General features: G+C 50.1%; 1 protein-coding gene across 2 annotated transcripts in view; it reads right to left on the reverse strand.

Moving 5' to 3' along the window:
* Window positions 1-722: 722 nt before the first annotated feature.
* Window positions 723-24,535, reverse strand: part of Rangap1 (Ran GTPase activating protein 1) — a 29,440-nt gene continuing 5,627 nt past the window's right edge. For both annotated transcript variants that reach the window (XM_045153076.1, XM_045153077.1), the window contains exons 2-16: window positions 19,833-19,982; window positions 16,045-16,172; window positions 15,188-15,247; window positions 13,884-14,063; window positions 10,620-10,754; window positions 10,189-10,347; window positions 9,011-9,124; window positions 7,958-8,057; window positions 7,787-7,871; window positions 6,457-6,637; window positions 5,368-5,487; window positions 3,417-3,519; window positions 2,218-2,306; window positions 1,902-2,023; window positions 723-1,604 (exon numbers count right to left, since the gene is read on the reverse strand). In XM_045153076.1, coding sequence (XP_045009011.1) covers window positions 1,535-1,604; window positions 1,902-2,023; window positions 2,218-2,306; window positions 3,417-3,519; window positions 5,368-5,487; window positions 6,457-6,637; window positions 7,787-7,871; window positions 7,958-8,057; window positions 9,011-9,124; window positions 10,189-10,347; window positions 10,620-10,754; window positions 13,884-14,063; window positions 15,188-15,247; window positions 16,045-16,172; window positions 19,833-19,982 — 1,796 coding nt within the window. In that variant the 3' untranslated portion in view covers window positions 723-1,534. The remainder of the gene's footprint in view (window positions 1,605-1,901; window positions 2,024-2,217; window positions 2,307-3,416; window positions 3,520-5,367; window positions 5,488-6,456; window positions 6,638-7,786; window positions 7,872-7,957; window positions 8,058-9,010; window positions 9,125-10,188; window positions 10,348-10,619; window positions 10,755-13,883; window positions 14,064-15,187; window positions 15,248-16,044; window positions 16,173-19,832; window positions 19,983-24,535) is intronic.

Raw genomic sequence — 24,535 nt, forward strand, 5'->3', positions numbered from 1 at the left:
CTTGAGGTCTCTTTTTGTAGCACCTGTACCCAGCAGACCTTTCACAGGTACGGGGCCTAGGCTCAGGCATCACATAGTTCCAAGGGACCCGGAAGGCTGTGTAATCACAGGGTTGGTGTGTGCAGGTCTAGAAATTCATTTCCTTATGAACAGCCACTAACTATGACCTCTTGAGCTAGTCTGAGGTACAGAGGTGGGCTACAGCAGTCATAAGCTTGTCCTGAGGTACCATGAGATCTTTCGCTCTTTCATCTGAGATAAAGCTTATATATACACATAACCCTAGGCCAGCCCATGTAACCTAGTAGGAAAGTAAGCCAGGCTAGACAACCTCGGGCAGGTCCCTCTTCATCCCGGCATCTCCCACATACCACCCCAACTGGTGATCTGTATGAACCTTACAACTCAGTTCTTATGTCCTTAAGACTTGAATGTCTCCCTCCTCCCCGCCCACCTTACATACGCTGGCCCACAACCAAAATAGGGACAAATTAGGAGCTTCTCTATAGGTAGGGAAAACTGGCACCAATTTAGCACCAGGAGACCCCCTGCCCTCAGCCATACCACCTAGAGCAGAGGAAGCATGTGGGCCTGAGAGGGAGGCCTGGCTACGTGGTGACACAAGGCTGGCATGGGTTCTTCTGCAGGACTGAAGTGAGACAGCAGATACGAAGGGCCTGAGACAGCCCACTACACAAGAGAGAAGTTTCTGGGGTCTCTGCTACTACCACAAGTGACTTTTATTATGAAGATCCCAGGCACAGCCCAGACACGCAGCACAAAGAGGAGAGCACAAAGTGGCCACACAGCCACTAAGGGAAGTCACAGGGGATCTCTGCCCAGCCCAACCCCCACCAACCTCCCATGCCCAAACAGTCCTTGAAGAGCAGCCCCAAGATGCAGCTCAGGTATCATCGGGAACCTGCCCTCCAGGGCACAGGAGCCAAGGCAGCCTCAGGCAACTCCTGCTCCTGGGCTATCTGGGGCCTGTACCCCCTCAGCTCCTCCTCTAGACTATAGGGGTTGTGGCCAGTCTCAGCCTCTGCTGACAAACCCACCCGTGGCAGTCTCTGTTCCTTAAGCCAATTGGCTGGCACAGCAGGCAAGGTGATGGGGAGACATTCCGACCCTGAGAGGGAAGACAGAGGACACAGACAGCAGTTTCCCAGGCTTTGCACAGCCCAGGAATGGGGCAGGAAGCCAGAGCAAGAGAGAGCCACCAGGGTCTGAGGCACAGATCAGAGAGTGCCTTCAGGTGCTGATGAGTTTAATGGCGAAGCAGCTTTCAGCCCTTTCCCCTGGGCACTGACAACGCTAGTGGACCAGGAGATGAGAAACCACAATCCTGACAGCAAGGACACACCTGCGCACATACACCAGACGACACATACCCGGGGAACCAACACGACACATGACACAAAGACCCCCCGCCTCTAGTCCGAGTCCTGTCCAAGGAAGACATGGCTGGAGCTCTGTTCATCCAGGTCCCCCATCACTAGTGCAGGCCGAGGGATACGCAGAGGCTGACTTGAAGCTAGACCTTGTAGAGGGTCTGCAGCAGATTGTGGCGGGCAAAGGAGCAGGATTCCAGGGCTCCGTTGGGCCTGTGGGGAAGAGAGTTCAGTGAGGAAGGCAGACTGCTCAGATTCGTGGGAGCCAGCCTCCAGCAAGGTCTGTTTCCCAACCTGGTGTGTCAGGAGGTGCATTTTGGCGCCAATTTCATTTCTTTAATGCTCAGATACTCTGAAAAGGAGCATATGAGCCTTTTCTGCCTTTTGGACACAGCTGGCTGGAATGGGGCTCCTGGAATTGGCATTCTCCTGACCAGACCAGTGATAGCTACATCAACCAACTGAAGAACCAAGAAGGAGCAATGGGCAAAATGACAAGATCACACTCACTTGGTCACAAATGCCAGCAGCAGGGGCGCAAGGGCCTTGGGGAAATAGTCCTGCTGTACCATGTGATTCAGCACCATTAGGGGGCCATATAGGTTAGGAATGGCCTTGATCTTGTCTTCACTCTACAAAGGGATAGAAAAAGGTATGTGAGCTCCATGGTCACACAGGGGACACTGATCCCCACCACATAAAGACTACTGGCGGAGCCCCAGAGCTGAGGTACCACTGTAAAGACGGAAGCTATCTCAACAGACCAAGGCCTCGGGACTCAGCGTGGGGGACAGGGCAGCTTCCTCCCTCCACTCCACAGCCTCACCTTGAGTAGACCCATGTGGATGAGCAGCCTGGTGAGGAAAGTGTTGGAGTTGAAGGATGAGGAACTGAAGGCCTTCTGCATGAGGGCATCTGCAGGGGCAGAACAGAGGGTGGCAGGTGGGGGCTAGGACCTGGCCCAGTGTATTCAGTCTCTGGCACATACAGGCACAGCCCTGCTTCCTTTCATCACGAGGCAGACATGACAAGGGAGGGAGGTAGCGGACTGAGGGGCAGCTGGCACCAGGAAAGGCTGCTAATTACCAGCTAAAAAACACATCCCTCACCTGGTCTCACTTGTAAAATGGGTGCTGACAACACCTATTGTGCTATCTTACCCAGTGGGGACCGACTGTGTGAGGGAGATAATCACTGGGGAGGTTTCAGATATCTGGGTGAAGGAAGGGGACTGATGTGACTGTGAAAAAGAATTTAGGTTTTCTGTTCTGATACATGCTCAGCAGACTCCTAGCACAGTTCCGCAGCCTCCCACCCAGCTCTTGCCTCCTCTCCTGCATCGCCTGCGCTGAACGGCACCCAAACTCTGAGCGGCCGGCAGGGATGCGCCCATCTAGGAAGGGGTGTCATGCGTTTCTACTCCTTTAGCTCTCTACACCCTCCTGTAGGGCCCTTCCTCTCATCTCTGTCTGGCCAACTCTGGTCATCTTGGGGCTCAAATTCATGACAAAATAGAGGATTGACAGGGGCTGAACTAGAGGGAACTCAGAAAACAGAGTGGGAAGAGGGTGGTGATGGTGAGGCTTGGGAAGGTGAGTCAAAAGACCCTGGAAACAAATCACAGAACGCAGTGAAAACATGAGTCCTCTGTGTCAGTGACCTCGAGGTGGGGTGGGTGGTGGTGTGTATGTATATGCAAAAGCTCCCGGGTTGGACACAAAGGCTCAGCCTCTACAGCCAGACAGGACAAGTCTGTGAGGCCTTGCAGATGTGACTGCCTGGTCTTCCTAGTCAGGCATGGCCCTGAGTTCTAAAACTGTACAATCATGCAACTTTGGGAAAGGCCTGTTTCCCAGCTGCAAAATCCAGGCTGCTCTGCTGCAAGACTATCAGAACCTCCAAAATCGAGTCCAGTGGCCACATCAACGCAAGGGCGGAGCACCCAGTATAGCTACCCGTCAATGTCATCAGTGGCCCACAAGGATCCCGGGGCTGAGGCTGCCAGTTCCCACCTGGCCACATTACCTGCTGCATCCAGCACTGTTGTCTTCACGGTTGCTTCATCCCTGAACACTGAGGCCACCTTCAGGAGGGCCGAGACTACCTTCTCAGGGTCAGAGGTATCAGTCTGAGGACAAGAGACAATGGCCTGGCCGGTCACAAAGACCAAAGTCCCGGGCAATATGTGGGATCCCAGTGGGCATGGGCAGCTTCTACCTCGCCCTCTATTGTTTAAGGTGCTGTAAACCTGATGGCCCAGGTTTGAGTCCCCAGTACCCATGTAAAGCACATGTATCTGGAATTCATTTACAGTGAGTGACAAGAGGTTGTGGTGTGTCCTTTCTCTCTCTCTTTCCCTTTGCTTACAAACAATAATAAATGCTTTTTGTTTTTTAAAATATTTTATTCATTTTTATTTATTTATGAGAGCAACAGAGAGAGCAAGAGGCAGAGGGGGGGAGAGAGAGAGAGAGAGGGAGAGAGGGAGGGAGGGAGAGAGAGAGAGAGAGAGAGAGAGAGAGAAGGAGGGAGGGAGAGAGAGAGAGAGAGAGAGAGAGAGAGAGAGACAGACAGACAGACAGACAGAATGGGCACGCCAGGGCCTCCAGCCACTGCAAATGAACTCCAGATGCATGCGACCCCTTGTGCATCTGACTAACATGGGTCCCGGGGAATTGAGCCTTGAACCGGGGTCCTTAGGCTTCACAGGCAAGCGCTTAACCTCTAAGCCATCTCTCCAGCCCTGTTTTTGTTTTTTTGAGGTAGGGTCTCACTGTAGCCCAGGCTGACGTGGAATTCACTATGTAGTCTCAGGGTGGCCTTGAACTCACAGTGATTCTCCTACCTCTGCCTCCCGAGTGCTGGGATTAAAGGTATGTGTTACCACGCCCAGCTAATAAACATATATTTTAAAAAAGAAATAGTGTCTTGTTTTTATGTGTTGATACATTCATTGGAACAGAGGAAGTCATGAAAAAAAGTTCGGTTGATGCAGGAAAATGCAGAATGGTGTGAAATGAAAATATTAACTAAGATAAAACTAGGTTTATACCATATAATCTCATCTATCATGAAAATAAAAACTAAAGATAAATATAAGCCAAGCTTGGTGGCACATGCCTTTAATCCCAGTACTCAGGAGGCAGAGGTAGGAGGATCGCCACGAGTTCGAGGCCACCCTGAGACTACATAGTGAATTCCAGGTCACCCTGGGCTAGAGTGAGACCCTCCCTCAGAAAGCCAGAAAAAAAAGAAAAGAAAAAATCATTTTGGTTGATGCCCTGAGCTACAATTTTCTTATCTATAAACTAAGAGAAACTGGGTCTACATTTCAGGTTGTCACAAAGATGAAATAAAACCATGCTCAAGAACAGTGTTATCATGCCTGAAAGAACAAACCAAGAACCACACGTCATGCGAGGATGGAGCAAGGGCCCTCCCAAGCGATAAGCACCTGTCCTCCAAGGGGGCCCTGGAAGGGGTTTTATTCCAGAAGCAAGTGAACAGAGAGAAGCCCAAGCGTGGACGTGAGTCCTGCGCCAGTTCCCTCATTTTAGTCATGCTGGAACCTGCCAGGGACCCTTGAGTTGCAGGCCAAGCAGGTTCCTGGGGTGGAGGTAGGGGGTGACATCAGCAACCATTGAGGGCTGACAGATCTACAAGTATGTATTTAAAAAAAGGGAGGGGAGCCAGGTATGGTGGCGTGTGCCTTTAATCCCAGCACTCGGGAGGCAGAGGTAGGAGGATCACCACGAGTTTTGAGGCCACCCTGAGAATACAGAGTGAATTCCAGGTCAGCCTGAGCTAGAGTAAAAGGCTACCACAAAAAACAAACAAAAAAAAAAAAAAAAAAAAAGGGAGGGGAGAGGAGGTCAGGACCCAATCGACCGTGTCCCCTCCTGTACTGCCCTGTCCCCTTCCTACAGCCGCCTGGAAAGCAGAGGCAGACACAGGACCGCGTGGGAGGGGCTCTTACCTGCTGGACAATCAGCACGGAGATCTTGGGCCCAAGGCGCAGCAGCTTCTCTGGGGAGGGGAATGACAGGAAGGTGGAGAGGTCTGTGGGAGTCGGGGAGGACAGCACGGGAGCTGGCTCCTGAGAAACAGGTGACACAGGGGCTCTGTAGATTCCCAGACTCCTGCACCTGGCTATGCCTGTTCCCACTCTAAGAACACCCTCTCCTCACTCCAGCTAGGCAAGGACCCAGGTCTAGAATGAGCTCTACTATTGAGCAGCAGCATACCCAAAGGGTGGAGTCCTATAGATGCTACGCCTTTGAGTTGGGGGAGAGGGCACCCGTAAGGACCCCAAGAAGGTCCCTGAAATGACTTGAGAAGCATGCAGGGAGTAAAGTGACGCCACCAGGACCTATGCTGTCTAGCCTTCGTCAGTGAGGCCAGGAATCATCAACTGCCCATGGATGCCCAGGCCTGAGAAGTGCCTTCCAACCTAACTGCTGCCAGAGCTCAGAAAAAGCAGCCCAGCTCCACAAGTGTGGATAGCCTGGCGCTCCCTCCCAGAGCTCTCGGGAAACTGTTATTTGGGACATCGATGAAGAGACTAACGAACGAACTGCAGTGTGGCAGTCTTGATGCTACCAAGGACCACCAGGCTGGTGTCAATCCTTGCCCTGAATCGTAGACCAGAGGCCTGTGCCCTGAAGTCCCCAGTACCACTGACGGGAGGAGAAAACAAGGCTTCAGTGTATGCTTATTATTATTTTTTGTTGTTGTTTTTGTCTTTTTCGAGGTAGGTTGTCACTCTAGTCCAAGCTGACTTGGAACTCACTCTGTAGTCCCAGGTTGGCCTCAAACTCATAGCGATCCTCCTACTTCTGCCTCCTAAGTGCAGGGATTAAAGGCGTGCATCACCATGCCCAGCTAATCATTTTAGAATTTAGAAAATAATAAACATATCTATACTGGGTAAACAGAAACATAAACAAATCATCACTATACTAGAACAATATGCTTAAGTAGATTACACAGTGCCCAACCCAGGTGAGGATGGGTCAGGATTTCGGGGGACCAGGACTCTGATCCCAGCAAATGACAACAAACTCACCCCATTGTTAGAGTCCAGAATCTTCCTTGAGGGTGTGGTTGTCTCCTCTCCTTGCCCTCGCTGCTGTGGCTCTTCTTCCTCCTCGTCGTCTTCCTCCTCCTCCTCCTCTTCATCCTCTTCCTCATCCTCCTCTTCTCCTTCCTCCTCGTCCTCATCTTCATCATCTTCACCCTCGTCATCACTACAGAGTGGAACACTCTAAGTCCAACCGTCCACCTTGGCTGAGACCTGGCCCTGTGAGCCTAGGGACTATGGCAAGCAGAGGAACACTGCCCCTAAAGTGGCACTTGGGTCACCAGAAAGCCTGTCATTCATTTTTCATCACCCAGGGAGACCCATGCATGAGCACAGAGGAGCCTCCACAAGGGAACACAGAGAAAGCAGCTGTGCAGGCTGGGATGCTCAGGGCACCACCACACCACCTCACTGAGCCTGACTCAGGAAGCACTGGGTACGGGAGGAATGTTTCTCAGCTGCGTGTGGTGGCGCACGCCTTTAATCTCGGCACTCCAGAGGCAGAATTAGGAGGATCGCTGTGAGTTCAAGGCCACTGAGACTACATAGTGAATTCCAGGTCAGCCTGGGGTAGAGTGAAATGCTACCTCAAAAAAAAAAAAAGTTCCTGATCCCCTGAAAGTTCAGCCCACAGTTCCTAATCAGCAGCCCAGGCCCAGTCCTGAGTGTCCAACATGCGCTAAAGCCCCCCAGGAGATGAGAGGCCGAGGAGAGCAAGCTGTGTTCTAGCAAAGGTAGCCACTCTCTGCTGTCCACTCAGCACGCCATGGAATTCTCACCCCCACCGCCTTTTTCAAGGTAGGGTCTTGCTCTAGCCCAGGCTGACCTGGAACTCAGTGGCAATTTTCCTACCTCAGCCTCCTAAGTGCTGGGGTTAAAGGTGTGCACCACTACACCCAGCTGGAGTTCTCACTCCTGCACCAACTTCTTCCTTTCTCGTGGGCACTGAAGCCCACCCCCTTCGGATGCCCACTCTTCCCATCCCGATGCTCCCGTGGCCTCATGGTCCAGCCTGGCTTCTGTCACACCAGACTAAAACCCGACACGCCTTCAGTGGCTGCTCGACTTGCCCATCTGCAGGGTAGCCATGCTTAGACCCTCCTGGTCCTCGGCTCAGCACACAACAGCTAGTCATTCTGCCTCATTCTGGGAAGGCAGAAAGCTTGTCATCTCATCCTTTTCTCTCCAGTGTCTGGCAGAGCCCTGGTACACAGCAGGTCAACCAACAGATTGTGGATGAAAATAGCTAGAAACCAGGGAAGGCAGGTCTGACTTGACCCTGGACCACTGGGGCTACGCACCCCGCATGCCCTACCTGAGGGACGCCAGCACCTTGGCCATGTTGAAGCTGTCCAGCACCTCCTGGAGCTGCTCACAGCCCTCTTCTCCTAGGGTATTGCCTGCTCCGGGGAGGAAAGGACATCAGGGCAGGTGCCAGGGCCGGCTGGGCAAAGACAGGCTGAGGCTGACCGCCCGCTCTGCATACCGTTGAGGTCCAGCTTCTCCAGCTCAGCCTTGTCAGCCACGGCTTCGGCGACAGCCAGGGCAGCATCTCTCTTGATTTCACAGAATGACAGGTTCAGTTCCTGCAAGTAAGAGGAAGGAGTGGAGGCAGGCAAAACCCAGGCCAGCAAACAAGCCCTACTGTCCGGGTTAGAGAAGACAGGCTGTCTCAAGACTCAGGCACAGGGTATGAACATCAATGAGGGAAGCAATGCCATGCACCCACAAAGCACGCTCGTCTGTATTACACTGGAACAGTGGACACTTCCCTTCCTCCCGGCTCACCTCCCCCCAATAAAGAATCTGTTTCAGGGGCTGGAGAGCTGGCTTAGCGGTTAAGCGCTTGCCTGTGAAGCCTAAGGACCCCGGTTCGAGGCTCGGTTCCCCAGGTCCCACGTTAGCCAGATGCACAAGGGGGCGCATGCGTCTGGAGTTCGTTTGCAGAGGCTGGAAGCCCTGGCATGCCCATTCTCTCTCTCTCCCTCTATCTGTCTTTCTCTCTGTGTCTGTCGCTCTCAAATAAATAAATAAATAAATAAATAAAGAAAGAAAGAAAGAAAGAAAGAAAGAAAGAAAGAAAGAAAGAAAGAATCTGTTTCAGGACTGAAGGGATGGCTTAGCGGTTAAGGCACCTGGCTGCAAAGTCAAAGAACCCAGGTTCGGTTCCACAGGACCCACTTAAGCCAGATGCACAAGGCAGCACATGCATCTGGAGTTCCTTTATAGTGGCTGGGGCCCTGCTGTGCCCATCTTCTCCCTCCCTTTCTCTGTGCCTCTTTCTCTCTCTCTCACTCAAATTCATAAATATAAGCAAAACACACACGCACGCACACATTTTTTAAAGGAACTGGTTCAGAGACGTGAGGGGATTTACACACAGATCACTAAGTGGAAGGCCTGGGATCTGGTCCAGATCCACCCACCTTCAGATCAGAACCCTGCGCTCCTGCTCCACATACCACCACTCTGGGCAGGCACCTCTGCACATGGGGGAGCCTAGACCCCGGGGGGAAGATGGAGGCAGAAAGGCTGGTACCTTCAGCTTAGGCAGGCCTCCACGGACAGCATCTGCGATGGCAACGGCGCCCTTGGAGCGTACCAGACAGTCCCCGAAATTGATTACCTCCACCTGCCTCAAGGTCTTCAGCGTCTGAGGAGGAAGTCCAAGGGGAAGGGGAAGGCTCAGAAGGCCTCGGGCATGCCACACCGCACACCAGTCTCTACACCACTGTCTTCTGCAGCCTGGCCTGGCCTCCCCTCCATCTCTCATTAGTGCTTCTCTTAGGCCTGAGATCTCGACTAACCCTCCACTCTATTCCCCGTGTTAAAGCCACAACTCTTCCTGAAGCACAAATATGATCATATCACACCTCTACCCCAAACCTGTCATGGTTCCCTATTGCTTATAGGATGAAGTCTCACAGAGCTTTTACTAGCATAATAGTTTATAAGGTCTTGCATGCCTCGCTTACCTTCCTGCATCCCTTCCATGACGCTTGAACTTTGATCATTTCAAACTAAACCAAGCCATTAAAACTCCATCCTGAGTCTCTAGGCCTCCCACCTCCTGTCAGAGTTCCCCACACTGTACTCTTAGCCAAACAGAGCAAGCTCAGAGCCGGGCGTGGTTGTGCACACCTTTAATCCCAGCACTCTGGAGGCAGAGGAAGGAGGAATGCTATGAGCTCAAGGCCACTCTGAGACTACATAGTGAGTTCCAGGTCAGCCTGGACTAGAGCAAGACCCTACCTCAGGGAGAAAAAAAAAAAAAAGCTCTGCCAGCCTGCCCCAAGTCTGCAGTCTCCATCTCATGTGCTCCCAACACCCACTCCTGTCTGTGACACTTGCAGCTAGCCCTCCAGCCTCCCCAACAAGGGAACAGAGCCCAGAGCCCAGACAGTAGTGGTCAGCACCTGGCACATATTGGGTACAGACAATGGGCCCAATGTGCAGGTGCTGAATAACCTGACAAGCAGACCAATGGGCCCGGGAAGCTCTGCCAGTGACTCCTGGACAGAACCAGCCACTGGGGCCCAGAAGCTGCTCAGGAAACAGAGACATCTGGTACCATGTGACCCCCTTCTGGACATGCGCACAAGCCCCGGACTGTGGGGTATACACTATTGAGGGAAGGGGGGCAGTGGCAGAGACATGCTTGCCAGTGAAGCAAGCATGGCTGCCAAGCCCCCCGTGGCCCCGCGAAGGCTGCCTCACCTCAGCCATGGCCACTCCGCCCTTCTCTGTGAAGGTGTTATCATTCAGGTTGATCACCCGCAGCAGGGGGTTGATGGAGAACGCCTGAGCCAGGGCTGTGACACCAGGATGATTGATTCCATTCTGTGGCATGTGGACTTCCTCCAGAGTCCCGATGATCTGTGGGGGCAGAAGACAGCAGAGAAGCAGGCCCTGGGGTCAATGACAGGTGGTGGACAGGAGGCCAGCACACATCCACTGAGGTGCTCCCATAGAAAGAATTCAAACCGTACTGTGGACAAGGCTGTATGTAATCCAGGAAGAAAACCAGAGATCAGAGAGGCTAAATGACTGCCCAAGGTGACACAGCTCAGAAGTAGGAGGCCAGAAACCACAATACAGGTTTCTTAGCCACATGCAGAACTGTCACGACCAGGAATAAAGCGACTTACTCCAAAGGCTTCTGCCAGCGCAGTGGCTCCATCATTTTCCAGGCGGTTTCTGCCAGCCACGAAGACCTTCAGGGCCAGCGGCTTGCCTTGGGCGCTGGACTTGCAGTGACACTCAGTCAGAGCTGCTGCCAGGATCTGTGAGGAAGGTATGGGATATATTCGGGTCACAGCCAGAGTCCCAGATTCCACCTGCTTCTGACGTGGCCTGCAGTGTACTACCACTGACCAGTGGCAGATCAGAACTGATAGAGGACAACAGGCACACCTCTTATGGACCTAGCACTTCAGCTGGCTCTTACTGTGTGGGTCACACCCTTGAGTGGGGTTTGGCTTTGGGCCTCCCTCCAGAAGGGAGAGAGATAAGCAGGACTTTAAGCCAGGTGAAGTAGGGATATCTAGGTAGCTCACTGTACTTGTCACTACAAGTACAATCTTCCAGGTAAAGAAACACATGAGAGGGACAGAACTTTTTTTTCCCTAGAAACATTTTTTTAAAAAATTATATTGGGGGGAGGTTGGGAAGAAGGACAGATAAGAGAATGGGCACACTAGGTCCTTCGCAGCAAATGAACTCCAGAGGCATGTGCCGTTGAACCTGGGTCCTTTGACTTTGTACGCAAGTGCTTTAATGCCCCTTTTTTTGTTGTTTGTTTGTTTTATGATGGTGGGGGGGGGTGTTTAAGGTCAGGTGGTAGGGTTTCACTCTAGCTCAGACTGTCCAGTCCAGGCTGACCTGGAATTCATTATGTGGTCTCAGGGTGGCCTTGACCTCACAGTCATTCTCCTAGCTCTGCCTCCCTGAAGGCTGGGAGAGTAAAGCCTTTTTTTAAATTTTGTTTGTTCTCAAGGTAGGGTCTCACTCTAGCCCAGAATAACCTTGAACTCATTCTGTAGTCCCAGGTTGTCCTGGAACTCACAGTGATCCTCCTATCTCTGTCTCCCCAGTCCTTGGATTAAAGTGTACATCATCACCCCCAGCTTGCTGCATTTTTGTTTCTACTCTTTCTGTGATTTAATGATTAATTTTATTTATTTATTTATTTAAGAGAGAGAGAGAAGCAGATAGAGAGAATGGGTGCTCCAGGGCCTTTAGCTGCTGAAAACGAACTCCAGAAGTATGCACCACTTTGTGCATCCAGCTTACATGGGTCCTGGGAAACTGAACCTGGGTCCTTTGGCTTTGCAGACAAGCTAACAGCTAAGCCATCTTCCCAGCCTCTAATTGACACATTTTAAATTTTATCATGTGTGAACTGGGTGTGTTGATGCATGCCTTTAATCCCAGCACTTACTTGAGAGGCAGAGTTAGGATTGTTGTGAGTTTGAGGCCACCCCAAGACTATATAATGAATTCCAGGTCAGCCTGAGCTACAGTGAGACCCTACCTCAAAAAACAAAAAATTAAAAATACAGCATACATATGGTTTGGAACTATCCTATTTTTTTTTTTTTTTTTTTTGGTTTTGCAAGGTAGGGTCTCACTCTGGTCCAGGGTGACCTGGAATTAACAACGTACTCTCAGGGTGGCCTCGAACTCATGGCGATCCTCCTACCTCTGCCTCCCTAGTGCTGGGATTAAAGGCGTGCGCCACCATGCCCAGCTTATCCTATGGTTTTTGACATCCGCTGGAGGTCTGGGGATGTACTCCCTGTGGATAATGGAGTACTATGATACAAGTCATAGCTCAGAATTGAGCTAGTCTGTTGAGAAGGTGCTCGTTGCCAAGGTTTAAAATGCTCTCCTTCTATCCACTCCAACTATGGGCCGGGCCAGACAACCACCGGGTAGCTCATGGAGCCTGTTCCCTGGCATTGATAAGGTACAGGGTACAATAGTGCCCCTGTCATACTCGCTGGCACACCCTACTCACTTTACCTGTTTTCCTGGGCAGCTGCAAACATTTGTATTGCACCTTAGTATGTGGTACTTTATTGCCCAGTTAGACTGAAGGAGGGCATCTGAGTCAGAGCTGAAATCTGCCTCCATTCTTCCTCCATGAGGCCAGGCCGGCTCTGCAGGGACAGCACAGCCATGCTGGCTCCTGCCTGGGGTGCTACAAGCCTCACCTCCATTCTTTCTGCTGCCCTCAATGGCACCTGTGAGGCTGGAGATACACCTCAGCGTAGAGCTCTTGCCTATCGTGTGGGAGGCCCTAGATTCAATCCCTACCACCACAAAGAGAAGGAAAAAAAAACACGAATGAATGAGCTGGACATTGAGGTGTACGCCTTTCATTCCACAAGGCCACCCTGAGACTACACAGTGAATTCCAGGTCAACCTGGGCTAGACCCTATCTCAAAAAAAAACTATAAAAAAAAAAAAAAGGGCTGGAGAGATGGCTTAGCGGTTAAGCGCTTGCCTGTGAAGCCTAAGGACCCCGGTTCGAGGCTCAGTTCCCCAGGACCACGTTAGCCAGATGCACAAGGGGGCGCATGCGTCTGGAGTTCATTTGCAGTGGCTGGAAGCTCTGGCGCACCCATTCTCTCTCTCTCTCTCTCTCTCTGCCTCTTTCTCTGTCACTCTCAAATAAATAAAAAAAATTAATGAGTGGAGTTTGAAGTTAAGATGTAAATTCCATATTACCAAGTGATCAGCTCACCCTGCTGCTCCAAACCAAGTTTACTCTTGTGGGAAAACAGCATCAGCACTGGCAACCCTTCAGTGTAATACACAGAAGCACCCACAGACAGGTTTCCGACCCATCAGTGTCCCGGGTCCCCAGCCCTGTTGTGAGAATGTAGACGGGTGGGGGATGGGCCTTGTTCTGTTTCTCAGCTCTGGGACTGAGGCCGCCAGGTCAAAGAAGAGAATCGAAGGCCAGACCCTCCTGGAAAACTAACAGGCTCCTTTCTGGACTGGCCAGCCTGACTGACAGGCCGGGGTGGTGCCCACAGCAAAGCCCCGTCCAGGAATAAAGGGGAGCTGGGGCTGCTCGCCCACTGCAGGAGCTCGTCTGCTCCTCCCCTGCCGGGGCCCTGACAGCTGTGCCGTGTGACAATAGTACAGAAATACACCAACCACGAATTCTGCACAGCCCGCAGGTCCACGCAGGTTCTGCAGCAGCAATGCCTCTGTGTTACCAAGGCAACGCCAGAACACAGGATGGTTGCTTGGCAACCTCTCACCTTCTGGACTCCTTTTCTAGGGGCTGCAGGCAGTGCCTTTCTCCTTTGAAAAGCAGCACACAACATCCCCACATGGCGGGAACCAGCAATTGGTCAGACGTGGAAGTGTAAAGGGCCACCCAGGGCCCCTGACCCACCTTGCCACCACCAATGCCCATGCCACAGTTGTTAAGCTTGAGTTCACGCAGGGTGAAGCAGGCTGGGCTCTTGAGCAGGGCCTCGAAGCCGCGCACGCCATCGGGTCCAAATGCATTGTCACTTAGGTCCAGTTCTACCAGTTGGGCCCCAGCAGTGATGAGTCCCTCCCCTAGTGAAATCTGGGCATAGAGAGAGCACAGGTCAGCCTCAGACACCTAGTACATGCCACTGTTAAAGTATTTTATTTTACCAAAGGAAGGGTAGAACGTTCTCCTCCAGATACAAAACGGCCTGGATATCCATGACCTCACAGTGCCTGACACTACTTACACAACACCATCATAATAGGAAGAAAAAGTGATGACATTAAAATAAGAGAGAAGCTGGGGGTGGTGGCGCACACCTTTAATCCCAGTATTCGGGAGGCAGAGGTAGGAGGATCGCCATGAGTTCAAGACTACCCTGAGACTACATAGTGAGTTTCAGGTCAGCCTGGGCTAGAGTGAAACCCTAGCTCAAAAAAAAAAAAAAAAAAAAAAAAAAAAAAAAAAAAAAAAAAAAAGAATAAGGAGCTGTGAGTAATAAAGTAAATAAAAATAAAATAAGAGACTGAGAGGGGGGAATGGGTATAATGGAGAGTGAAGTTACAAAGGGAAATTACCATGGGTTATTGCCTAAAACTATAGAAGTTGTCAATGAAAAATAAATTAAGGGCTGGAGGGATGGCTTAGCTGTTAAGGCGTTTGCCTGCAAGACCAAAGGACCCAGGTTCAATTCCCCAGGGTTGAAACAACAGGTGTGGACCCTGCCAAAGCTGAGAGAGGCCATCCAAACACCTCCAGGTTTCAGAGGTGTCTTGGCAGAAGGCTGCATGAAGCCAGTCTGAACTTTCTAGAAACCTGGGGCACTGAGGTTACCTCTCCATCCTTCTCCCAGGCAGAGGCAGAGACAGCAAAGGAGTGAGATGGAGAAACTGAGAGGCCACACAAAGATGGAGGAGCCAAAATGGGCTGTTTGTAGTCTAGAAGTCATGAAGATCGCATTCCGAGGGTGCCAGGAGGGGCTATCAGGAGAGGGGTGGTCATGGAGAGAGGAATCCCTGCTCTCAGCCCCACCTCCTTCCATCCAAGGACTTGCCTAGGGCACCTCCAGGGTATCACCTGCCCATGGGGAGAGACGTGGCGCGGGTGCTGGGCCTGCCTGGCTTTTCTCTTAGCAGCTCAGTGTCCATGGGTGAGGGAACATCTAGAAGAGGCTGACAGGGTCGCTGTGCCTAAGAGGAGGGGGCGGCCTCGTTTCTTACCAGGGCAGGTGGGATCTCAGACCGAAGCCTCCCGGTGAACATGTCACTCCAGTGGCACCGCTGTGCAGGAAGAAGGGAAGTGTTAGCTGGAGACCCCAAAAGACAGCCGGAAGTGAGCCCCCATAAGCACTGCTGAGGATATGAGCAATGAAAACACTGTAAGATCACTTATTTGGGGGCTTTGAAAATAGAAAATTAGATCAGTTTTGTCTGAAGCTGAAGCAACCTGGAGGCCAACTGGCCTTCAAGGGAGGCTCCTTGGGGACTCGGGAACATCTCAGATCTGTGCAGTGAGCTGGCAGGACATGTGGCATGATTCTAGGAGACAGATGAACATAAAAAAGAGGTTTCCTGGGCTGGAGAGATGGCTTAGCAGTTAAGCGCTTGCCTGTGAAGCCTAAGGACCCCGGTTCGAGGCTCGATTCCCCAGGTCCCACGTTAGCCAGATGCACAAGGGGGCGCACGCGTCTGGAGTTTGTTTGCAGGCTGGAAGCCCTGGCGCGCCCATTCTCTCTCTCTCCCTCTATCTGTCTTTCTCTCTGTGTCTGTCGCTCTCAATTAAATAAAAAAAATAAAAAAAAAAAAGAGGCCTCTTATCCGGGCGTGGTGTGTGCGCCTTTAATCCCAGCACTTGGGAGGCAGAGGTAGGAGGACTGCTGAGAGTTCAAGGCCACCCTGGGCTACAGTGAGACACACACACAGTAATGTCAAAGCCATGTGGACAAAGAAGAGACGTAATGTGGGTGACAGTCACCAGGGCAGGGGATTAGTAGGTTCTGGATCCAGACTGGGGTTATGCCAATTGCAGGGAAGCTTGTTCTTAACCAGCGCACACCTGTCCTGCCCGCAGATCTCACCTTCAACTCCGACTTCTTCTCTAAGGCCTTGGCGATGACCTTGGCCGCTTCCACGCCCACTGTGTTGCCCTCCAAGCGCAGAGCTTCCAAGCCGTCAAAGTCTTCGATCTCCTTGATCACATCTTTAGCTGCCAGGGACCAAAGAATCAAACTTTATGCTTTGGCAGTCATGGATGTCCAGGGCAGGGAGAGCCTGGCAACCTCCTATGACTCTGTTTCAAAGCTGTGGAGCCCTTCCCACGCGCTGAGCCTGGGCTGAGGAAGGAAGGACTTGGACAGGCTCTGTCTAGTGGCGGCAGAGCTGCGCAGACAATGGGTATGAAAGCCCAGTAACCAAGGAAAAAAGCAACAGGCTGTTCACAGAGAGGATGACTTTGCCAGGCGTGGTGGCGCACGCCTTTAAGCCCAGCACTCGGGAGGCAGAGGTAGGAGGATCTCCATGAGTTCAAGGCCACCCTGAGACTTTGCCAAGCAGGTGGTATGTGCAGAGCCTCAAGGATGAGGTGCACAGCAGGCCTAGCAGGGGGACACCCCCAAGTTAGAGGACTGGCAGGCACAGTGGCAGAGATCATCACCGGTAAATGACTCAGGTGTGGATACATGTTCATTACTTAGGATGAACAATTCTAAATTACCCAAATGAGCATCGAGAGTACAGGCCAATTCTCTGTGGTGTGCTAAGGGGTGACATGAGTGCCATTATGAATAGTGACACTTGTTATCCTTTGAGACAGGGTCTCACATAGCCCAGGCTGGCATCAAATTCACTATGCAGTCCAAGATGACCTTGAATTTCTGATCCTTCTTTCCATTTCTACTTCCCAGTAGGATTACAGGCATGCATCACATACCCTGTTTATGTGGGCCTGGGGATTCAATCTTGGGCCTCAGGCATGCACTCTGAGCTATAGCCTAAACCCATAAGAAAGGGGTTTTTTGTTGTTGTTGTTTTTTCAAGGTAAGGAATCACTCTAGCTCAGGCTGACCTGGAATTCACTCTGTAATCTCAGGGTGGCCTTGAATTCACGGCAGTCCTCCTACCTCTGCCTCCCGAATGCTGGGATTAAAGGTGTGTGCCACCATGCCCGGCCCCATAACAAAGGTTTTTATTGACTTATAAGATATTCATATCATGGTATTAAGTTTAAAAAAATCTATCTAATAGTGCTGATCATGTTTAAAATGTATGTGGGGGCTGGGAATGTAGCTCACTGTGAGAATGCAGGTCTGGCATGCTCACAGCACCACGGTCCATGCCAAACACCACTGAACAAAAATTAAAAACAAAACAAAGAAGCCGGGCATGGTGGCGCACGCCTTTAATCCCAGCACTCAGGAGGCAGAGGTAGGAGGATCACCGTGAGTTCGAGGCCTAGAGTTCCTAGAGAGAGACCCTACCTCGAAAAACCAAAAAAAAAAAAAAAAAAAAGAAAAAGAAAAGACACTAGTTTAAAGCAGATATCACCACTAGGTGGTAGGATCATGGATGATTTTGGTTTCCCTTCCTTTGTAGTAAAATGTTTTCAATATGTTAGAACATAAAACGGCCTTTTAAAAGCTATAATAGGGCCAGGCATGGTGGGACATGCCTTTAATTCTAGCACTTGGGTGTCAGAGGAGGATTGCCATGAGTTCAAGGCCACCCTGAGACTACATGGAAAAAAAAATCATGGGGCGTGGTGGTGCACGCCTTTAATCCCCGCACTTAGGAGGCAGAGGTAGGAGGATCGTCATGAGTTGGAGGCCAGCCTCCAACTACAGAGTGAATAGAGTGAGACCCTACCTTGAAAAACCAAAAAGAAAAAAAAAAATAATCCTGGTTCTGCTTTTTGCTAGATTTGTGATCTTGAATGAGTTACTTAGTCTCCCTTCATCAATCAGCAACCTCCTCCCAGAGGAGATCAAAACAGCTTAGACAGCCAAGCCCAGCATGCCTATAATCCCAGCACTTGTGGAGGTGGAGGCAAGAGGATGAGGATCAGGAGTTCAAGCCTCCACTACACAGAGAATCTGAGGCTCGTTTGGCTACATGAGGCCCTGTCTCAAAGAGCCAGTGGAAGAAGGAAGCATCCCTATGGAAATATTAGCGAAGGGTATCACCATGATCCCAGCAACTCAAGGCTTAAGTAGTCCTGGGGGAGAGGAGCAAGGCTGCTGTGCAGGTGCCTCAAAGGCACTGATGCAGCGGGCACATTCACTTTGACACCAGGGGATTTAGCGCTGGTCACTGTCAGACAGGCCTTGGCTCTCACACAGGGCCCTCCAGCCTTCTCGGAAGGGCAGCTGGTTTGCAGAAACCAGAATGCCCCAAGAGGGCCTAAGACTATTATTGTTTTGCATTTTTAATATTTTATTTTAATTATTTATTTATTTTAATTATTTAATTATTTTAATTATTTGTTTAATTATTTGAGGGGAGAGAAGCAGCAAATAGACACAGAAAGAATGGGTATGCCAGGGCCTCCAGCCATGTAAACAAACTCCAGATGCCACTTTGCACATCTAGCTTATGTGGGCCCTAGGAAATGCAACCTGGGTCCTCTCTCCAGCCCCTATTTTATTTATGTTTTTTTGCAAGCAGGGAGAGATAGAGGGAAGAGAGAGACAGAAAATGGGCACACCAGGGTCTCCAGCAACTGCAAACAAACTCCAGATGCATGCACCACTTTGTTCATCTGGCTTTATGTGGGTACTAGGGAACTGAACTCAGGTCCTCCAACACTGTTTTTTTTTTTTTTAATTTTATTTTTTTTAATTTTTTGTTTTTTGAAGTAGGGTCTCACTCTAGCTCAGGCTGACCTGGAATTCACTATGTAGTCTCAGGGTGGCCTTGAACTCAGTGATACTCCTACCTCTGCCTCCCGTGTGCTGGTATTAAAGGCATGTGCTACCGCGCCTAGCTTTAAAAATATTTTTACTGGGCTGGAGAGATGGCTTAGCAGTTAAGCGCTTGCCTGTGAAGCCTAAGGACCCCAGTTCGAGGCTCGATTCTCCAGGACCCACGTTAGCCAGATGCACAAGGGAGTGCAGGCATCTGGAGTTGGTTTGCAGTGGCTGGAGGCTGTGGTGTGCCCATTCTCTATCTGCCTCTTTCTCTGTCACTCTCTAATAAATAAGTAAAAATGAATAAAAAATTTTAAAAATATTTTTATTTATTTGCAAGCAGAGAGAAACAGACACAAAGAGAGACAGAGAATAACCGCACCAAGACCTCTAGCCACTGCAAACAAACTCCAGATGCATGCACCAGTTTGTGCATCTGGCTTTATGTAGGTACTGGGGAATTGAACTCAGGCCATTAGGTCTCGCCTTAATCACTGAGCCATCTCTCCAGTGCCCCAACACTATTGTTTTAATGCATCTCTACCTGGGCTTCAGCCCTAGGGAAGGTAGCAGGGCATTCCTAGACTGGCCAGGAGTTACTGGGGTGAAGCATGGTACCCTTTGGAGACCAAGGTGCAGGAGGATCATGAGTTGAAGGCCAAGTCGGGCTATACAGTAAGACTTCGCCTCAAACATGCACGTTTACACACAGCGCTAGGGCTGAATCCTGTGTGCCCTCACTACGAGCCAGCCCCTCCTTCAGGAAGATGAAGGGGCCATAAACAAAGGAATGTTCACTACAGCCGTGCAAACAGGTAAATGATGGCTGCGCCTCGTTCTAAATATGAACTGCTAGGACAAACAGTGAAGACAAGGGGACAAGGTGCTCGCTCACAGAGCCCGATGATGGCTAAATGTGTGCTGCATTCCCTTCCCGCCCGTGGCCAACCAGCCCAAGAACTCACCATCTTCTGCAGTGTTCAGTTTGAGGCTCTTGCCCTTAAAACTCAGCTGTCCTCCAGCCACCTGGGTTTTGGCCAGCGACTCTGCCAGCTTTGCAATGTCTTCAGAGGCCATTTTGTCCACAGTGACAGACTCCCCTGGAGACCTGCAAACTGAAGAGGCCAAAAGTGCATTAGGAAAAGGAATCTTGGCTTGGGGACAAAGCTTGCTCTCTTGGTAGAGGGCTTGCCCATCACGGAGAAGACCTAGTTTGTTCCTGAGAACTGCTAAGACCTGGTGCATGCCTAAAACCCCAGTACTTCAGATGTCAAGCTCGCAGGGAGGTCAGAAGTTGACAGTCATCCTACACAGCAAGTTTGAGGCCAGCCTGTGCTACATGAAACTTGCCTCAAAAAGAAAAGGAAGCCGGGCATGGTGGCACACACCTTTAACCCCAGCACTCAGGAGGCAGAGGTAAGAGGACTGCCGTGAGTTTGAGGCCACCCTGAAACTCCATAGTGAATTCCAGGTCAGTCTGGGCTATAGTGAGACCCTACCTCAAAAAAACCAAAAAGTAAATAAATAAAAAGAAGACAGGTGTGGTGGCATAGGCCTTTAATCCCAGCATTGGGGAGGCAGAGGTAGAAGGATCACCATGAGTTCGAGGCCACCCTGACACTACATAGTTAATTCCAGGTCAGCCTGGACCAGAGTGAAACCCTACCTCGAAAAACAAAAAAAAAAAAGGAGTTGGGGAGTTGGCTCAGTGGGTAAAGTAACATTCAAGCATGAAGAACTGGGTTCAGATCCCCAGTACCCACATAAAATGGTGGGCATGGTGGTGTGCCCTTGTAATACCAGCACTGGGGAAGTAGACAGGGAACCACTGGGGCTCACTGGCTAGCCAGTGAAATCCACGTGCTCCAGGTTCAGAGCCTATCTCGAAAAATAAGATGGGCCAGGCATGGTGGCGCACATCTTTAATCCCAGCACTTAGGAGGCAGAGGTAGGAGGAATGCCATGAGTTCTAGGCCACCCTGAGACTACATAATGAATTGTAGGTTAGCCTGGGCTAGAGTGAGACCTGCCTTGAAGAAACCAAAGTAAAATGGAAGGGCTTGGAGAGATGGCTCAGCAGTTAAAAGCACTTGTTTGCAAAGCTGAGGTTCAACTGACTAGTACCCACATAAAGGCAGAAGCACAAAGCGGTGCACGTAACTGGAGTTCATTTATAAGAAAGAGGCCCTGCTGTAGCCATATACATAGTCTCTCAAAATAGTAAATAAAATATTGTTTAGGAGTCAGACATGGTGGCTCACGCCTTTAATCCGAGCACTTGGGATGCAGAGGTAGGAAGATCACCATGAGTTCGAGGCTACCCTGAGACTGCATGGTGAATTTCTGGTCACCCTGAGCTATAGCACAACCATACTTCAAAAAACCAAAGATGCAGGCTGGAGAGATGGCTTAGCAACTAAGGTGCTTGCCTGTAAAGTCAAAGGACCCAGGCTCAATTCCTTAGGATCCGTGTAAGCCAGATGCACAAGGTGGCACATGCCTGTAGTTTGTTTGCAATGGCTGGATACCCTGGCTTGCCCATTCTCTCCCCCCCATTCTCTGTCAAATAAATAAAATAAAAATTAGAAATGAAAAATAAGATGGAGAATGATTGAGTACACTCAATGTCAATTTCTGGCACGCACATATGTATGCAGACCCCTACATACATAGGGCTGGAGAGATAGCTTAGGCAAAGGACCCAGGCCCCATTCCCCAGGACCCATGTAAGCCAGATTCATAAGATGTCACATGCATCTGGAGTTCGTTGGCAGTAGCTAGAGTCCCTGGCACACCCATTTTCTCTCTCTATTGACCTCTCTCTTTCCTTCTCTCTCTCTCTCAAATAAGTAAAAAATATATATTTTTAAAGGGGTCTTCTGGGCTAGAGAGATGGCTTAGCAGTTAAGGCACTTGCCTGCAAAGCCTAGAGACCCAGGTTTGATTCCCCAGGAACCACATAAGACAGATGCTCAAAGTGGCGCATGCATCTGGAGTTCGTTTGCAGTAGCTAGAAGCCCTGGCGTGCCCATTCTCTCTGTCTCCCCCTGACTGTAATAAATAAATAAATAAATAAAAATTAAAAAAAAAACTATTTTAAAAAAGTAATGGTTCTAGAAGAGTGAAGGATTGATCATCTCACAAGACTTTCTCTTGCAAGCTGCCTCAGCAGGGACACCCAGTGAAACCATGTGAACTGCCCATTTCTTGGTCCCCTTCCCCCAGGGAAGGGCAGCCAAATCCCAAACCAATGCTTCCCCCAAGAGTTATTTGCCCCCCCCCACACACACACCTGCCTGATCACGTTGGCAGTACTCTGTTTGAGGGCTCTGTTCCTCAAACAGAACAAAGATGGCTATGGGATCCAGGTCATCCATCCCAGGTTATGCCCCACTGCCCAAGCTGACATGACTGGCAGTGGCACACAGGGCTAAGACAACTGCATGACTGGTTTCAGCACTGGCCAGGTCACTCCACAGGCCACAGTGACCTCTCAGGGGTTCCTAGGAGACTAGAGGGATCTACATCACAAGGGCAACCATCACAATAGGCCAATGCCTAGAAAATAAACTCAATTTCCCCACCACGTTTTACCACACACTCTAACACTAGAAGTGTATAGGCTCCTCCTCACAAGCAGCCTCTCTGGACACCAGCTAGGTGCCCTCTAACTGGGCCCTGGCACTATCACGTCTCCAGGAACATAGTGTCAGATACCGAAGGTTGAGGGCCTCAGTCCACAAGTCTGTGGCCCACATCTGGTGCTAAGGTGAATGCCAGTGTACTCTGTGCTCCGTTCTACAGGCTATGAACTGGTGTCCCCATGACACTCTCCTGAGGTTCAATTAGATGACTAGAGCAACTCACAGAAAGCAGCGAAACACTGCCAAGCGTGATGGTGCACGCCTTTAGTCCCAGCACTCAGGAGGCAGAGGGGGAGGATTGCCATGAGTTTGAGGCCATTCTGAGATGATATAGTGAATTCCAGGACAGCCTGGGCTAGAGCAAGACCCTACCTTGAAAACCCAAAAGTAAATAAATAAAAATAAACCAGGCCAGACATGGTGGCACACGCCTTAAATCCCAGCACTTGGGTATGAAAGCCTACCTCAAAAAACTGACAAAAATAAAAATGAGGGCTGGATTTGCTTTGTGTCCTAATATATGGTCTATTTTAGAGAATGTTCCATGTGCTGCAGAAAAATGGATGGACCTGGAAAGTATTATACTAAGTCAGGTAACCCAGGCCCAGAAAGCCAAGCGCCACATGTTCTCCCTCATATGGGGATCCTAGCTACAGATGACTGGGCTTCTGTGTGAGAATGAAAATACTTAGTAGCAGAGGCCAGTAAGTTGAAAAGGAGACATAAAGGGTGGAGAAAGGAAGGGAGGAGGATACTTAATAGGTTGATATTGTATATATGTAATTACAATGATTGTAATGGGGAGGTAATATGATTGAGAATGGAATTTCAAACGGGAAAGTGTGGGGGTGGGGAGGGAGGGAATTACCATGGGATATATTTTATAATCATGGAAAATGTTAATAAAAATTTAAAAAAAAAATAAAATAAAATAAAAAAAAATGAGGGCTGGAGAGATGGCTTAGTGGTTAAGTGCTTGCCTATGAAGCCTAAGGACACAGGTTCGAGGTTCAATTCCCCAGGACCCACGTTAGCCAGATGCATAAGGGGGCGCACCCATCTGGAGTTTGTTTGCAGTGGCTGGAAGCCCTGGCACACCCATTCTCTCTCCCTCCCTCTATCTGACTTTCTCTCTGTGTCTGTCGCTCTCAACTAAATAAAAATAAAAAAAATAAAAATCAAGGAAACACAGCAACTGGTTTATAATAAAAAAGATGTGTGTGTGCGTGAGTGTGTGTGCACATACGTCCAGTGCTGGCCTCATGTATACCAGTCAAGTGTTCTACCACTGAGCTAAACTCTCCAACTAGTAAGAAGGGTATCTGAGGGCATATAAAGAAGCAGCCAGATAAATTCACAGGGTACTTAGGGCAGGGTAGGGCAAGGGCAAAGGGGTTCTGATCTTTCCATGCCCTTTCTAGGTTTCTACACCCTCTCTGGGCCTGCCTCCCTCCAAGGCTTCCTTCCCTGTGCTCAGCAGTCTGGGAGCTCTCCAAACCCTGTCCTTTTGGAAGCTTGGGAGGCTTCGTTACATAAGCATGATTGCCTATTAACCTGGGAGGTTGGAGTGCCTCTAAGTCCCAACCCTCCAATCATGCTTAGGTTTTTCAAGTGACCAGTCCTTCATCAGATGCTATTAGGGTTCAGCCAGCAGACACCTCATCAGCCTACAAAATGAACACTTTCCAGGTGTGGTGGCACTCGCCTTTAATTCCAGCACTCTGGAGGCAGAGGTAGGAGGATCACTGTGAGTTCGAGGCCACCCTGAGACTACATAGTAAATTCCAAGTCAACCTGGACTAGAGTGAAACCCTACCTTAAAAAAATTTAAAAAAAAAAATTAACACAACACTTTTACGATTTTAGGAGTTCTGGGCTGGAGAGATGGCTCAGGGGTTAACTCTGTAGTCCCAGGCTGGGGTCAAACTCACAGCAACCCTCCTCTGCCTCCTGAGTAAACGCGAGCAACACCACGCCCAGCACACCTCTTAGTTCTTAGATGAGTCTGTAAAAAGGGGCGCGGG

The sequence above is a fragment of the Jaculus jaculus genome, chromosome 6 (assembly GCF_020740685.1).
Source record: "Jaculus jaculus isolate mJacJac1 chromosome 6, mJacJac1.mat.Y.cur, whole genome shotgun sequence".
Classification (NCBI taxonomy): domain Eukaryota; kingdom Metazoa; phylum Chordata; class Mammalia; order Rodentia; family Dipodidae; genus Jaculus; species Jaculus jaculus.